A 15643-nucleotide genomic window follows, 5' to 3' on the forward strand; every position below is an offset into this window, starting at 1 on the left:
CTCCTCTCTCCCTCAGCCCATGCGGATCATCCATACAAAGGCGTGTGTACATGAACATATGTATATACATGCATATATACATACACATATACACTTATACATACATACGGTTGGGGGTATGTGGAAAATAAGTTCATATGACGCTGCAGCAGCTGGCGAATATGTTAACGTCACGATCGAAATATACCAAAGTAAATAAGTCTTATGGACTCCTATGTGAATGAAGAATTCCCGTAAAGTGTCAGGGACGTTTGAGTAGGAAATTATTTTTTAAACAAGTGCGCATACGAAAAACACTTATGTGTCATATTTTAAAATATACGAAAAAAACGAAAAAAAGAAATTACGTGAATTAGTTAAAATTTGTACTGTTTATCAAATTGGTTAAAAATTTGGAAAGATTCATCAAATGTGCCACAAATTGGAAGTATTCTTCAATTTTGTTAAAAACTGGAAACATTCGTCAAATTTGCTAATATTAAACATTTTTTTTTGTAAATTTTTTCTTCTGATTTTTTTTTTTTTTTTTTTTTTTTTCGCATACTTCAACGCACTCTATGTGATAAATCCAAGGACTTTATTCTAGACAAGGATTTTTCCATCATACTATTTCTTTTACCCTTTTCTTTGCCTCTTTTTCTTTATTTTTTTTTTCACAATTTTGACGTGTACATAATATGGACATATGTATGTACTATACATGAGTATGCTTTTTTTTTTTTTTTTTTTTTTTTAACATCTTTGCTTATTGCTGTACTTGCAAAACTTCTCATTAGGAGTTTACTAAGAAGGAACAATTATCACTTTCTGAAAATACGCAAAATGTGCATAAAGTAGTGGTGTGCCAATGAAACGGGAAAAAATGGAGATGCTGGTTTGTAATTTTTCGCGTTTAGCACTTTATTTAGAATCCTATTTTGTGCCTAACCTATTTTGTGCCTAACCTATTTTGTGCCTATCCTATTTTGTTCCTATCTCATTTTGTGCCTTTCCTATTTTTCATATATTCTTTTTTGCATATGTCCTTTTTTCATTGTACCTGTGTATGTCACAGTCCCATGCATGGCATTTCCCGCGCCCCTGCATTCGTAGATCCACTAGTGTGTACACTATATATATATATATATTTTAGTTGTGCTTTTCCAACTTTGTTCTTATCTTTCACTTTCTATTTATTTTTAAAGAATACTAATACTCACCTTGTCCCTTTTATACTTACCATACTGTGTTTTTTTTTCCCTTATTTTTGTCCTAACTTCTTTGCACGTTACACATTCATAAGTAAAAAAATATTTGTGTGGCATGTTCAGGCGTCTATAAGCATGTAAAAATATATTTTTTTGTTTCTTCGACATTGTTACACATATACAAATATATATCCTCTACCCTTTCAACCTCTTCCCCTTTTTTTCTTCAAATTTTTTGTTTGCATTAAAAAATATCAAATTGCTAAAATTCGTGTCTTATTTTCCATTTTTGGGGTAACTCCAAAAAAAAAAAAAAAAAAATTTGTGCACATTTTTTTTAACAGATTTTTTTGTTCTATCTTATTCTTCATATTAACCAAACTTAGTGTAACACAAATCGGAATTTAATCTTAGTCTTCATAAAAGTATTAATTCAAAAGGTAAATGAAAATACCCATTGGGGGTTACACATTATAGATTAAGTAATGCGATCTGCACTGTTTCCACGAAAACTATATGCTTTATAGTTTAATGCGAGTGGAAAAGTTGAGGAAAAATATATTCTCTTCATTTTAAATTTTATAAAGCAAAGTGATACTTCCTTTTGCAAGATACTTGTCGTGGTCAGGTATTTTTTTTTTTTTTTTCTTTACTTATTCATTCTTCATTAGGACTTTCGAGCGGTAATATAATCGAAGAGTGTCCTTCTCATTTTTATATAAATACATATCCTCTGCGACAAATATGACTATTTTCTCTTCTTTCTTAATTAAAACTGTTCATGTTAAATTTTGGTATTTCCCAGCTATCCTCGACGCACATCTTGCGAAAAAAAAAAAAATAAAATAAAATAAATGTATCCCACATCATGTAGTAGTATTTTAAGTGATACGAAAAAAAAAAAAAAAGAAAAAAGTGTTGCATAAAAGTACACCACCCTTAATAGGCATATGTCTATATATATTTCCCTCACACATATACATCCTAACACTGGTCCGATGTGTCTTACCAAAACTCTCTTATTGTATAAGTTCCTGTTGTTAATGAATATCCTTGCTGCCTCAGGATTTGCAGGGGATGAAGTATTTGGATCATTCAGCAAGGACTGAATAGATGTTAAGAGGGAAGTTATATCATAAATTGGACTCCATTGGTTTTGTAATATATCTAAACAAATATTCCCATCGGTGTATATATTAGGATGAAATATTTTTGACAAAAATTTTACTTTAGGAGGGCTTACGGGATATTCTTCGGAAAAACTAATAATTAAATGAAAAATTCCACATTCCCATATGGTATCTTCTGGTCCTCTGATAATTGCGTGACAACACATTATATTATCTGAAAATGGAGCTGCTTCAAAACTTTTGTTCTGCTCCTTATTGATTTTATTTAAATCCTGAATTATCCTTCTTCTCGCGAATGTGGACATGCTGTTTAAGGGGTGGGGGGTGGGGGTGACACACTAAAGAGTTGGTAGAAGTTATTCCTTGTGAGTCATCGTCAAGTTGTGAAGAATATTTGTCAATTGTGATACGTATTTTTCCATGTCATTTGTTAAAGCAGAATATTCCTTCACTGATAAGCTGTCTACGCATGTAATCGTTTTTGTTTTTAAATATTTTTTTATTATATTTTTTTTCCTTACAAAGTGTTCTCCCCCTAGTTTCGTGTTATATATAACATAGTAAAAAAGCCTTTTAACAGGAATGAAAATTGAGCTTTCAAAAAATTGTTCCTCCTTATTATGCTCAATTTTTATTAGATGCCAAAAGATTATTGGGGGGCTGCTTCCTAGAGTTTGTTTATCGAATATGTTCCCTAATTTTTTTTGTTTTTTCACCTTTTGAAAAGTGTTTCTAGCTTATTCCTTTACTATTGTATGCATGTACGTACGTATGTATATTTTTCCTTCACCTCTTTACCTCTTTGACAACTTGTGGGTTTTTTTTCCTCTTTCTTATTTTATGATATTTTTTGTTTATATTTCGTCTTCTATTCATCAATTTTATTACCTCAATTTTCTTCACATTTTTTCTTAAAATGGTTATTTCGAAAAAAAAATAACCTGAATGGTCATATTTTTTTTTTTTTTTTTTTTTTTTTTTTAAGCTAACACTTTTGTCATGTTAATAATTTTCAGCGGAAAAATAACACGCTGGGGAAATTCCTATCGAGGTTAAATCAGTATAAAACTTCCTACAGGATCTGCATAGGAAAAAAGTTGGGTAATTTTGTGTATATATTATTTTAATAAATGTAATGGGGAAGAATAAAATATTGAAACCTCGCCTTATCCTCTTGTACACCCCTTTTCATTACTCATATTAATGAAAATGGCAAAGTGTCATTTTTTCAAAATTTTGACCCAAATGAAGAAATAGATATACATCTTATTTTTCTACACTAACGCAATGCAGCATACATCCGCAACATTGAAAAGGAAAAGGAAAATTTTTGAAGAGAAAACAATGAAAATGAAAATAAAAAAAAAAAAACACACAAATGAAAACAAAAATGCCAATGCAAATGCAAAAGTTTGAATAAAACTTTATAGATGACAAGGATATATTTCTTTATATACCTGGCAGCAGTAATCATAGTTTTATTATTCCCAAGAATAAAAAGCATGCTTTGTTTATCTTGCAGTAAAACAAGCATAAAATATGTTTCAAATGCAAGGCTAACAAAAGTACAACAAAAGGAGAAAAACTGCTATCCCACAAAAGGAGACATTTCATGTGGAAGAAAAAAAAAAATCCTATTTTTGCTGACAAAACATTTCCATAGCATTCCGAACAAACCAAGGTTGCTTTTTCTCCACGTCGGAGAGAACAGATACGGAAGTGTTCATTTTGATGATCCGAGAAAAGTATTGACAAAGTCTTATTTGAGGCAATTGGGGAGTCACTTTAGCTTTGGCATTATCGGCATTAGCAATAGCAGCAGTGGCAACTTTCGGCACAGGACCTCGTCACTGACACAGAATTGGAAAAGCAAAATAAGGACCCCTCTTGATTATCCTCTGAAAAACAGAAAACATTTTCTTATGCTCAAAATGAGTGACACAGGAGAAAGTACCCTTTCGACGTTTAACTGCACACGTTCAGGAAAAAATGAAAGCAAAGAAAAGGAAGAAACAATTCAGTTGAAATCGAACATTTGGACTAATGAAAATAAAACTGCAGACAACTCAATTCATATGAAAGAAAAGAACATATATAAAGATAGCTACTCAATTGAGCAAGACACATTTGAATATACCGAAAGTGATTTGATAATAAGAAAGAAATGTAATGAAAACCATTGGGGAAGAATGGATGATGACAATAAAAGTGATATTAAAAAGAACCATGATGGGGGGAATTTTATACGCAGAGATAATGGTACTAATATACATACAGTGGATTCATACAATAATCACAGCCAATCTTGTAGTAAGAGTAATGAACATGTAATGTGGTGTAGCAAATATTTCACGATTGAACAACTTGAAGATATAAGAAAAAATTGCAACTACCTTAAAATAAATAAAACTGAAAATGACGAATTTAACATAGAATTATATTTCCATTTTAAGGAATTCAAATTATTAAGAAAAAAAGATGAACTGTTAAAATCATTAATGAATAGATTAATTTTAAATATAAAAAAGTCAGAACAAAAAAAGAAAAAAGAGCTAAAAAAGAGCAGGAATAGGAACACTGAACCTTGTGCGACTGATTTTTCTACACAACAAAATGATGAAAGTTCAAGAATCTGTATACAATTTTTTGATAGTGAAAACAATGTAGTGGATGAAAATGCGACTTTGGTGCATATAGTTAATAAATTAAGTTATGTTCTTATAAATGAACACAAAATAGATATATTCAAAGGATTATATGACCTTAAACAAATTTATGTATCCATGGATGTATATAATGGCCATCCAATCATACCTGTGAATGTACCGTTGGCAGACATTAATGAGTATGCATATTATTGGGTACGTTCGAATAACAACAAAGTGATAATATCATGTGATTTGTTTTATAAGCCAAGCAAGGAAGATGTAAACAAAAATATTCAACTTGTTATATATAATAAAAAAAACCCTTTCTTTTTTTATGTAACGAATGAAATTGAAGTGTTGCGAAATGAATTTGAGGAAGAACTAAAAAGGAAAGAAAATAGATATGCTGATTTTATCCAAACAATAAATATAAACGACGATAGAAGCGATAACTTGATACGCATTTTGACTTACAACATTCTTGCTCCAATATACACCAACACGAAGTATGCACTTGAATACATGTTCAAAAATGTAGACCCATGTTATCTAAAAACGAACTATAGATCCCATTTACTAATAGATGATATCAGTCATCATTATGACATTATAAGTCTGCAAGAAGTTAGTGAACATCTACACTCAAATTTATTTTCTGTTTACCTGCATGAGAATTTTTATACCTCATACAAGCCAAAAAATAACTACGGAAATGATGGTTGTTCCTTATTTGTTAATAAAAAAAAATTCACCTTAATTGAGTATAAAAATTATGAATTTAATCAAGTAATAAAAAATTCAGAATTGAAAGAGGTCTATGACACATTTATCAACTTGTCAGAGGATCTTGAGGAAATTATCAGAGAAATTAAAACAATTTTTCAAATTGGTATTTACACACATATTAAGTCCGCAAAGATATTCCTTATTGCCAATACACATTTTTATTTTCACAGTTTAGCTAGCCATATTAGAGCAATGCAATCCTATACATTATTACACATTTTGGAAACATTAAAAAAAACATATGAACAAAAATATAGTAAACCCGTTTATGTTGTGCTGAATGGAGATTTCAATACAAATTTTGAGTCCGAAGTTTTTTCTTTCTTTGAAGGAAAGGATATTACCTCAAATTCGGATATATGGATAAACGCCAAATTGTTTAAAAAAGAATTTGATGACTTGAATAAATATCCAACACTATTTGACTTAAAAAAAAAATCCAATAATTCTGAACAAATTAGTGGTCCCTATTTAAACAGGAAAATTTTCATGCCTTTATATTCAGCATACAAAAAGGGAGATATTTCATACACCAATTGGAACAATAATTTTATTGATGTTTTGGATTATATATTTTTATCTCCTAGCCTTAAGGTCAAAAGAATATTAAAAGGTATTGAAAAGGAAATTTTCCATAAATATAATGGTGTATTATCTCCAATACACCCAAGTGACCACATATCCATAGCTGCTGAGGTAGAAATGTGATATGCCCTTATTCTACCACTACGTTAAGACATGGCAAAAAAGAGTTAAAAAAAAGGAAAACCTGTTCTTTCATTCTCCGACTTCTATTCCAATCTGTTATTCTATTTTTTTGCACATAGAAGTGGAATTCTTGTATGTCGATTAAGTTGACGTAGAAGCAGAATATACGGGTATTTTTTTCAAAGTAAGGGGGAGAAATAGACATTAACTTACAGAACATGAGCTTTTGCTATTCTTTTTGAGGGTTTTACATAACCATTGAGTTGCATATTATTTCTTATGTAATCCATGAAATCTGTACCCTTGATTTGCTTGTGCTGCAAGCATCGTTAGGGATTCATATCTTATCACTTTGTTTTGTTTTGTTTTGCTTTACCTTGCTTTGTCACATTGTTAATTTTTTTTTTTTTTTTTTTTTTTTGCTTTTTTGCGTGAGCAGATCATTATTTTTTTGAATATTAAAAAATTGTGCAACTTTTCTTTTTTACCAAATAGGAAAAGGTGATGTTTAAAAATTGTAAAAATGTTTACGGTTTACACAAAAACTACATATTCGCATGTGTGTGTTGCTATTTTTTTTTCTTTTTTTTTTTTTTTACATATCGTATGGGCCATTTAAAAATCTCCTAACAAAAAATAGTTCACACATGTCGGCAGAACTGACTTTGCCTACCATTTAAAAGGAGCTAACCTCGTACACCATTAAAGTGGGATTAAATTGGTAACCATTTAAGAGGAATTAAAATACGTATAACTTTTCAGCAGTGTTGTGCTCGCGTTCTCATTTCTTAACGACATAAAACTGACACACATGAACCTAAGTAGTGCGTGAGGATTATATACGAGGTGTTCTTTCTCTATATCATGGGGAAGAAAAATAAATGTCACATAAATGCTACTACTCCATTTTGGAATATAAATAAGTTCATTCAAATAGGGTTGTTTTTTGTATTAAAATTAAATTGTTTTTTTTTTTTTTTTTTTTTTTTTTTTTAAAATGCACACAAGAGTAGGAAACAAAAACAGTATAAATAAAATTAGAAGCATTTACAAAAAATGAAGATAACGAAAATGTAAAGAAATAATCCCGAAAAGTATGATTGTGCTTTTTTTTTTTTTTTTATTTTCTTATCACTGTGTTGCTAAACTTGGTATGCGGAATATGTGTCCATTTCATAGTAAAAATATAAAATACAGAATTTTTTATAAATATGGGTCATTTTTTTCTTTGCTCATTCCCGCCCACATTTAAGGGTTGAGTTTATAGGTACATAAAGTACGGGATTAAGCCAATGCATAATAACACTATTATTATGTTTTATTTTATAAATAATATATATCCATTTTGTTAGCAAGCTCGGGGGAAGAGAATTTACACAGCAAGATGTTTTTCAAAAATACAAAAGAAGTGTTTTTTCCCTAAGTAGGATTTTTAATTCATAAGCATTTAATTTTCTTATAGGATAAATATATCTACATGTACGAATGTATATATAGATACATTTATATATAACTTATATACATATGCATATGCATCCACCTTTGTACACATTTTTTCTGAACCAAATCGTGTAACGGACACCTCACTATAGCTGCATCAACTTTTACTCAAGGAAAAAAAAAAAAAAAAAAAAACATCATGGTTAATAACGAAGAGAACGAAGACAAGAAAATTTTTAAAATCCATAAGTGGTCAGGAGTAGCTGCATGGTCTTGGGACATCAATGTAGATAATTGTGCCATTTGTAGAAATCATATAATGGACTTATGTATTGAATGTCAAGCTAAGTTAAACGAAAATGATGGTAATAATAAGGAAAAAAAAATTGACAAAGAGAGTTGTACAGTTGCATGGGGTGTATGTAATCATGCCTTTCACTTGCACTGTATATCAAGGTGGATTAAGGCTCGACAAGTATGCCCATTAGATAACACTCCATGGGAATTCCAAAAGGCAACAGAATGAGGGAAATAGAGGGTTCTCGTTTGTATATCTACTTTCTTTCCGCTCCCAGCCTTCTTTTTAAAATTGGCTTCAATGTACCCAAGATTCATGTTTGGCACAGCATAGAACGTGTCACCACAACTGTGCATATATGAACCTACACACATGTGTGCGTTTGTGTATGTGTTTTTTTTTTTTTTTTTCATTTCTATCACCTCTTGCGTAACATATACCATACGTTTGGTCCTTTTTTTCTGTACACTTTTTCATATATTATAACAGTTTCTTTTTTTACTGTCTCTCAAAAATTAAAAAAATATGGCAATAAAACATAAATTAATGAAATAAGGTAATGAAATAAGGTAATGAAATAAGGCAATGAAATAAAGTAATGAAATAAAGTAATGAAATGAATTAATGAAATGAAGTAATAAAATAAAGGAGTAGGGTAAAATAACAAATTAGCTGGTGCAACGGGGATTACGAGGGAGCAACAAAATTTCATCAGGGGGCGGAATAAAATAAATTGAAACAAAAAGGAACACATGCAAGAGTAGGCTCAGGTGCATCGGTGCATTCTGTGCAGTGCCGAAAAACAATTTAAGAAACAAAAAAAAAAGGTAAAATGTGGTGAACTTGGTGAAGAAATGACAAGGTTGTAAAAATATATATATATAATATAACAATATGAAAAAAGGAGGAAACGCACTGCACGTATTTGTCTGTTGCGTGGCATGCGAACCAACGAAACAATCCAGACATGATCTGAAGGGGATGCATACGCTCCTCATTACGTCCAACACAGCCAACATGACCAACACTATTCGAAGGAAAAAAAAAAAAAAAAAGCCACTCACCATGTCTCTCCTGCAAAGGATGAAGAAAAATTGTCTCAGAGCGGAGAAATGATACATTATATTTCCTTCATCTAATTATTCGTGATTTGAACAATGCAGTTTATGGCAGAGAAACAAACAGGTATGTTATTTAATTCTTTTTCTTCATTTTTAGAGATGTCATTTCCTCCTTTGCAAGTGGAATTTTAATTTTATAAATAGCTTTTTGTACTAATCCCCAGAATGCCTCCTTTGCCTCTACTGCAAAAGCAAATCCTTTGTGTGAAAAGGCATTAAAACTATTTTTACTGTCAATGTACGCAAGTTTCTTAATTTCATATTTCCTTAACCCTTCAAATTTTCCCAACTTAAGTTGTTCTAAAACGATCTGTTCCATAGTTGGCTTTTTCATAAATTGATATGTCATAAGAACTATTAGAGGTAGTAGAGATATATATACTGAGGCTAATAAGGAGAGATAAAAATTTCCTGAAGAATGAGCTTTTTCAAATGTACCATGTAATTCATCAGCACCTATGATATCTAAAAAAAACTTGGTATTACTTAATATAAACCAAAAAAAGAATGTTGCAATAATTTCAATCCATAAGACAATATGTGAAATAACGAACCATGTATTTGTTAACAATACAATTACTGCATTTACTGCTATAACATGATGCGTATAAAGTATTTGTGAAAATGTATTAAAATCGATATCTATATTGTGATTGTCTTGGAATAGTGAGGGAGACTGTCCAGTGGAAAAATGTAATATAATGACCGTTTCTACTGTAGCTAGCCAAATGGCAAATAATAAATATACGAACAAATAATGTGTGCCATAAGCTCTATATTTTTCTGGTTTTGATCTTTTTCCTATCCATGATTTCATTTTATTAGCTAATTTTTGAAAAAAAGGAATAAGTTTAAATGGAATGAGACAACAGCTGAAAATATTCTTGTATAATTTTTTTATTTTTTGTGTGTAAAATTCTATTTTTTTATTTGAATATAGAGGCCATAATGTAGATGGTGATGTTTCATAGAGTAACGGATTCTTTAAAAGAATCTGATGTGGTAATTGTTTGTCCAGCGCTACGAAAAATATAACAGGTAATGATGTGAAAGCTATGTTGATAATTTGCTTCGTCCACGGGTTCCATGCATCTATGGCACTATAACCTGTCCAGAAATTCAAAACCATAGAGCATAAGCAAAAGCTGACATTTCTAAAAATGCAGAAATAGACTAAGAAGGAGTTTCTTCTTAATGATTCTCTTCCATGAACAAATAATAATTTTTTTAAATATTTAAATTCGCTTATGGTAAAATCTGAAGATCTAGCTGCTTGTAGCCCTTCCTTGCCTGCTATTCCTACACCAACATTGGCTGTCAGTATCATACCAACATCGTTTGCCCCATCTCCTATAGCTAATGATGTACCCCGTGGATTGAATGCAGAATATTCTTTAACCAAAAGAGACTTTTGCTTTGGGGTTACTCTACATGCAATAAGTGTAGATGCACTTCTAGCTAGCGTGTAAAATTTGATTTTGAGAATTTTATTTTTCATAATTTCATCCAATGCTGCTCCAGTTACTGTTATAGAGAATTGCGAATAGTGTGATTTTTCCTTTATTTTTGCTTTGTCTAATTCGTTACAATTATTGGTGAATGATTCACTAGATTCTAAAAAGGAATTAAATATTTTTTCCTGTTTCGCTAGTTCAGGTATTGAATTTTCACTTTTGAAATTGTACACATTGGAAGAAGATATGATGCTCTTTTTCATAGAACCGTAAAAATTGGTTTTCATAAAATTTAAAATTGTTTCAGATCTTAAATCTAAATTTAAATTTTCCCAGTTTACACTATTCCACCATTTGGTACCATGGTCTATATTCAACAAATTTGCAGCGTTGGTATTTTTCTCATGGATATTTATTTGCTCCAACAACACTGTCGGGTCCGTTTCTGTAAAAACAGCATTGTACGTTTCTTTATTCAAGATGTTTATAGAATGACCAATATTTATGGCTGTTTCTAGCTTATCTCCAGTTAATACACATATTGTTATCCCTGCGTCTCTGAGGTCTTGTATGACCTGTGGAACTTCATCCTGCAGCTTGTCATCAATTCCTGTGCATCCAATAATTGTGAGATTATTTTCAGCTTCATCATAAAATTGTTGCAAATATTTTTCATCGTCCCTATACAATTCTGATTTATTTCTTGCTTCTACATGCTTATGATACATATCGATAAATTCTTCCTCTGTCATGTGTTTATATCCCAAGACTAAGGTTCTCAATCCAGATGTTGCAAAAGCGTTGAGTTGATATACAACGTGATCTACTGTATGTTCTTGGTTGTTTGATGCTAGTTTTAAAACACTAGTATCTGCTCCTTTAACTAGCATATAGATTTCTTTTTTTTCATTTTTGACAATTAATGACATTCGTTTTCTTACATTATCAAATGCAAAGACGTCTAAAATTTCGTATGATAATAATGGAACTATAACATTTTTGTTTTGTTTTTTTTCCTTCTGTATGTTCATTTTATTTGGTGTAAAAATGTTTTTAATAGGTATGGACATATGAAAGTTGGCACATTCCTCTTTTAAATTGTTAATAACATGGTTGTTGCTGCTCCTTTTTGTAATCTGCTCATCAAATTCTGTGTCTTTTTTTTTTTTGTTTTTTTCTGAAAAGTACATATCGAAATTCTCTTCATAGTAAGCTTTCTTTTGCACAAAGTCATTGAATGATTTTTCTCCTAATATAAATCTTTGTGCAAATGTTGAAGTCAATTCAATTTCAATAGTCGTCAGATTGGGTCTGCTTACAAATTCACACCCAAGGTAAAGCGCTGTGCTGATTAACGCTAGTTCATCTGGTGAACTTGCATCATATTGTGGTTGTGTTTCAGTGATATAAGTGTAGTTCATCTGAGTTTCTCGATCGTATATCTTTTTCTTGTCAACATTGCCTTCGTTTATTTCACCTGATCCGGCACCCTTGACCAGATCATATGGTCCATCCGTCACACCGTTATAACCCCCGTTATAACCCCCGTTATAACCCCCGTTGGTCGCTCCGTTAGTTGCACCGTTAGTTGCCCCGTTTGTTGCCCCGTTAGTTGCCCCGTTAGTTGCCCCGTTAGTTGCACCGTTAGTTGCACCGTTAGTTGCACCGTTGAACCCCCCCTTATTCGCCCCGTTGGACCCCCCCATATTCGCCCTGTAGATCGCCTCATCCCCCCGCGCAGTGTCGTCCATCTCATCTATGTCCACATTACGAATCATAGCACTATGACAGAGGCTGAGCACGAGGAGGAGGAAATGCACTTGATCCTCCACGTCATGTCTGATACTGTATATCTTGTTCACAAAAAGAATTCGGTTGAAGAAAACGAATTCATTTTCTTCCCTTTTAAAGTCTTCCTCTGTGTATATATTCGAAATCATCTGATTTGAACTCAGACTATTTCGATGCATAATATTTTTTTTCTGAGCATGTGGATTGGCAGACGTTTTGGAGCATGTGAGACGAGGAATTTCATATGGTATTCTCGATTTATCATTATCTAAGTTCATTTTGAAGCTAGAGTTAATCTTATTGTGTACATTTTTTTCTTTGATTTGTTCATTTCCATTTTCTTCCTGTACATCACAAATATCATGAGTGATGTAAGCATCATCATTTATAGAATGTATGTCTTGGACCTCACTTTCAGAATTTTGTGATCTTTGTAAACATTCTACAGATATTGGATTAGAAAAATTTTGACTACCAAATCCTTGTTTTTTCATATTTTCCATAATATTACAAAAATCATAATATCCATAAATACCTTTATTCCCCAATCCAATGTTTTGAAGTTGCATAACATTTTGAGTAAGTGTTCCAGTTTTATCTGAATAAATATGTGTAACATTTCCCATCTCTTCTAACAGTTGACCAGCTTTACTTACAGCATGTCTTCCTGTTTTTACACTGTACATATCGTTGTCCCAATTGATTAAATACCCTTGTAAAAGTCTTACGACTTCCCATATTAATAACAAATCGACAGGTATAAATGATCCAAATAATAGAATCATAGAACCTATAGTAATAAAAAATGTTTTGACACTATCAGGTTGATGGCCTAAATTTAAATACCATAATTTATATCCCTTTCTTCTCATCCATAGAACACCAGCTATAGCAACGATGAACGATATAAAAATTTGACACATTATTAGAACTATTACATGATTTCCATATACAAATTCCAATCTTGACCATTTTTGTCTTGATTTTGTGGATGCATTTTTCATCAACTTTGTTCTGTTTCCTGTGTTTATTACTAATCCGTATATCCATTTTGTGTTTACCAGGGATGTTCCCCTCAGTACTACATTGTCTATGTTCACTTGTACGACCCTGTGTTGAGAGAACTGCTCGTGTCTCTTCTTGCATTTGCTTCTACTTTTCAGCTGTGTCCCATATGTCGCTTGATCTTTACTAAGTCGGCCATCTCGGTTCGGGCTGTTAGAGAAGCTGCTCAAGTTGTCCTCTCCGCCATCGTCATCTTTGTCACTTCTCTCATCTTTGTCACTTCTCTCATCTTTGTCATTTCTTTCATCTTTGTTACTTCCCTCATCTTTGTCACTTCTCTCATCTTTGTCACTTCTCTCATCTTTGTCACTTCTCTCATCTTTGTCACTTCTCTCATCTTTGTCATTTCTCTCATCTTCTGCACCTTTGGGGGTCTTTTTTTTTCTCTTCCTCCTTTTGGGCTTACCCTCACGGTGTGTATCATAAAAGTGCACGATTCGGCCCATATCATTTTTATACTGCAGAGGGGGCAAGAGCATGTTCCCTTTGTAATCAAATATGTTATCATTGGGACTTTCACTTATCAATTCAGTTCTACAATAGCCAGCGTGTTGATCATCTATGAAATATTTAACAATTTGTGGAAGGCAATATTTTTGCTTAACATTGGATTCTCCGTCAACATTTTTGGTTTCTATGTTAACAATACCTTTTTTATTAGAAGAATTAAGAATTATTAAATCCGCAGGAAAATATTCATAAGAAAATATTTTAACTACATCTCCATCTTTCACATCAGCCCATTTTTTTTCTTTTAGAATTCCATTTTGGAACACCATAGTTTTTTTACTATTTTCTTCATTATCTGATTTATGTCTTTGCCAGTCTTCAAAAAATTCTTTTATCATAGCCACAACAACAATGAAAATGAGTGGAATCAGATATGTGGGCATTCCTTTCGAATCTGTTATTTCTGGAATTAGTTGCAACATGGATATTGATAAAAAATACAAATTTCCCAATCGCAAAAATTGAAAAAAGACAATTAATGGAAGAAAGGTATACAACTTATACTTTGCAGTTCTAATTTCATTTTTATGCTTTTTTCCATATATTATATCTATATTTAAATCTTCATCCTTTAGTTTTTCTTGTGCTTTCTTCACATAAAATTCATGGTCTTCCCTATTCACATCAAAATTTGATATCAAATAGATTCTGTTATCATTACTCGTTCCCCTTATTCTGACAGACACCCACTGAAACAGGTTAGCTATCTGTGTATACAGCATTACTCCGATTTTTTTTTCTCTTGTTTTTGTGATTCGTGTCTTTCCAGTTGTGTATTCTCGGTTCGATCTATATTTTTCATCCAGCAGCTTATGGTACCTCAAAAAAAAAAAAAAAAAAGGCTATTAAAGGGGTAAGAAGAAAAAGCTAGAAAAAATGTTGGAAAAAAAAAAAAAAAAAAAAAAAACCAGATACACCTACACTATTTGCAATTCCTAAACTTGTCAAGAATTCAGAAAAAATGGAATCTAATACCCTGGGACTCAGCTAGAACTGATATCAGACATGTAATTCGGGTGGTGGTGGTGGGTGTAGGGAGAAAAAATTGAAGCTCTTGTCTCAGTGCAAACAAATGGGACGAGCTGAAGACCAACGGATAATCGTTCTCCTGTATGAAAACACTATACCCCCGGAGTGATAAAAATTAAAATAAAAAGATGAATTTAAAAAGATATCCAAATGATAGGGATCAATCACAAATTATTAGACTATCTACACGCCCCAAGTGATGGAGTGCCATAAATATTTCTTCCTTCTTTGAGAGGAGGGTTTCATTTCAAATGAGCTCATGGTACAAATAACACCCACGCAGGAAATGCAAATTTTATTTCTGTCATTAGTGGCATGTGACACCTGGGGTGGAACGGGGATAATAAAAAGGGAGAAGCAGCATGATACAGAAATGTACCAAATGGAGAAGCAGGAAGATAGAGAAATGTAACAAAAGGAAGAAGTAAGCAGGTGGTGAAAAAAGCCCTTTTTGATCGAACGAAAAAATAAAATTA

At 31.9% G+C, this 15643-nt stretch overlaps 4 protein-coding genes across 4 annotated transcripts; 2 read left to right on the plus strand and 2 right to left on the minus strand.

The window, feature by feature from the left end:
• Positions 1-1952: 1952 nt before the first annotated feature.
• On the minus strand, positions 1953-2622 carry PGO_081970 (ubiquitin-conjugating enzyme E2; the record flags this gene model as incomplete). Its single annotated transcript, XM_028687419.1, has 2 exons — positions 1953-2009; positions 2197-2622. 2 exons carry the CDS (start codon positions 2620-2622, stop codon positions 1953-1955), a joined length of 483 nt encoding a protein of 160 aa, XP_028543220.1.
• A 1125-nt stretch (positions 2623-3747) lies between these two features.
• On the plus strand, positions 3748-6459 carry PGO_081980 (endonuclease/exonuclease/phosphatase domain containing protein; the record flags this gene model as incomplete). The annotated part of the gene is made up of 1 exon (XM_028687420.1): positions 3748-6459. The coding sequence occupies one exon, from the start codon at positions 3748-3750 to the stop codon at positions 6457-6459; it is 2712 nt and encodes a 903-aa protein (XP_028543221.1).
• Positions 6460-8098: 1639 nt separating this feature from the next.
• PGO_081990 (E3 ubiquitin-protein ligase RBX1) lies at positions 8099-8425 on the plus strand (the record flags this gene model as incomplete). Its single annotated transcript, XM_028687421.1, has 1 exon — positions 8099-8425. The coding sequence occupies one exon, from the start codon at positions 8099-8101 to the stop codon at positions 8423-8425; it is 327 nt and encodes a 108-aa protein (XP_028543222.1).
• Positions 8426-9391: 966 nt separating this feature from the next.
• PGO_082000 (potential phospholipid-transporting ATPase) lies at positions 9392-14860 on the minus strand (the record flags this gene model as incomplete). The annotated part of the gene is made up of 1 exon (XM_028687422.1): positions 9392-14860. The coding sequence occupies one exon, from the start codon at positions 14858-14860 to the stop codon at positions 9392-9394; it is 5469 nt and encodes a 1822-aa protein (XP_028543223.1).
• Positions 14861-15643: the final 783 nt, after the last annotated feature.

This window comes from Plasmodium gonderi (genome assembly GCF_002157705.1).
Source record: "Plasmodium gonderi DNA, contig: Chr08, whole genome shotgun sequence".
Classification (NCBI taxonomy): domain Eukaryota; phylum Apicomplexa; class Aconoidasida; order Haemosporida; family Plasmodiidae; genus Plasmodium; species Plasmodium gonderi.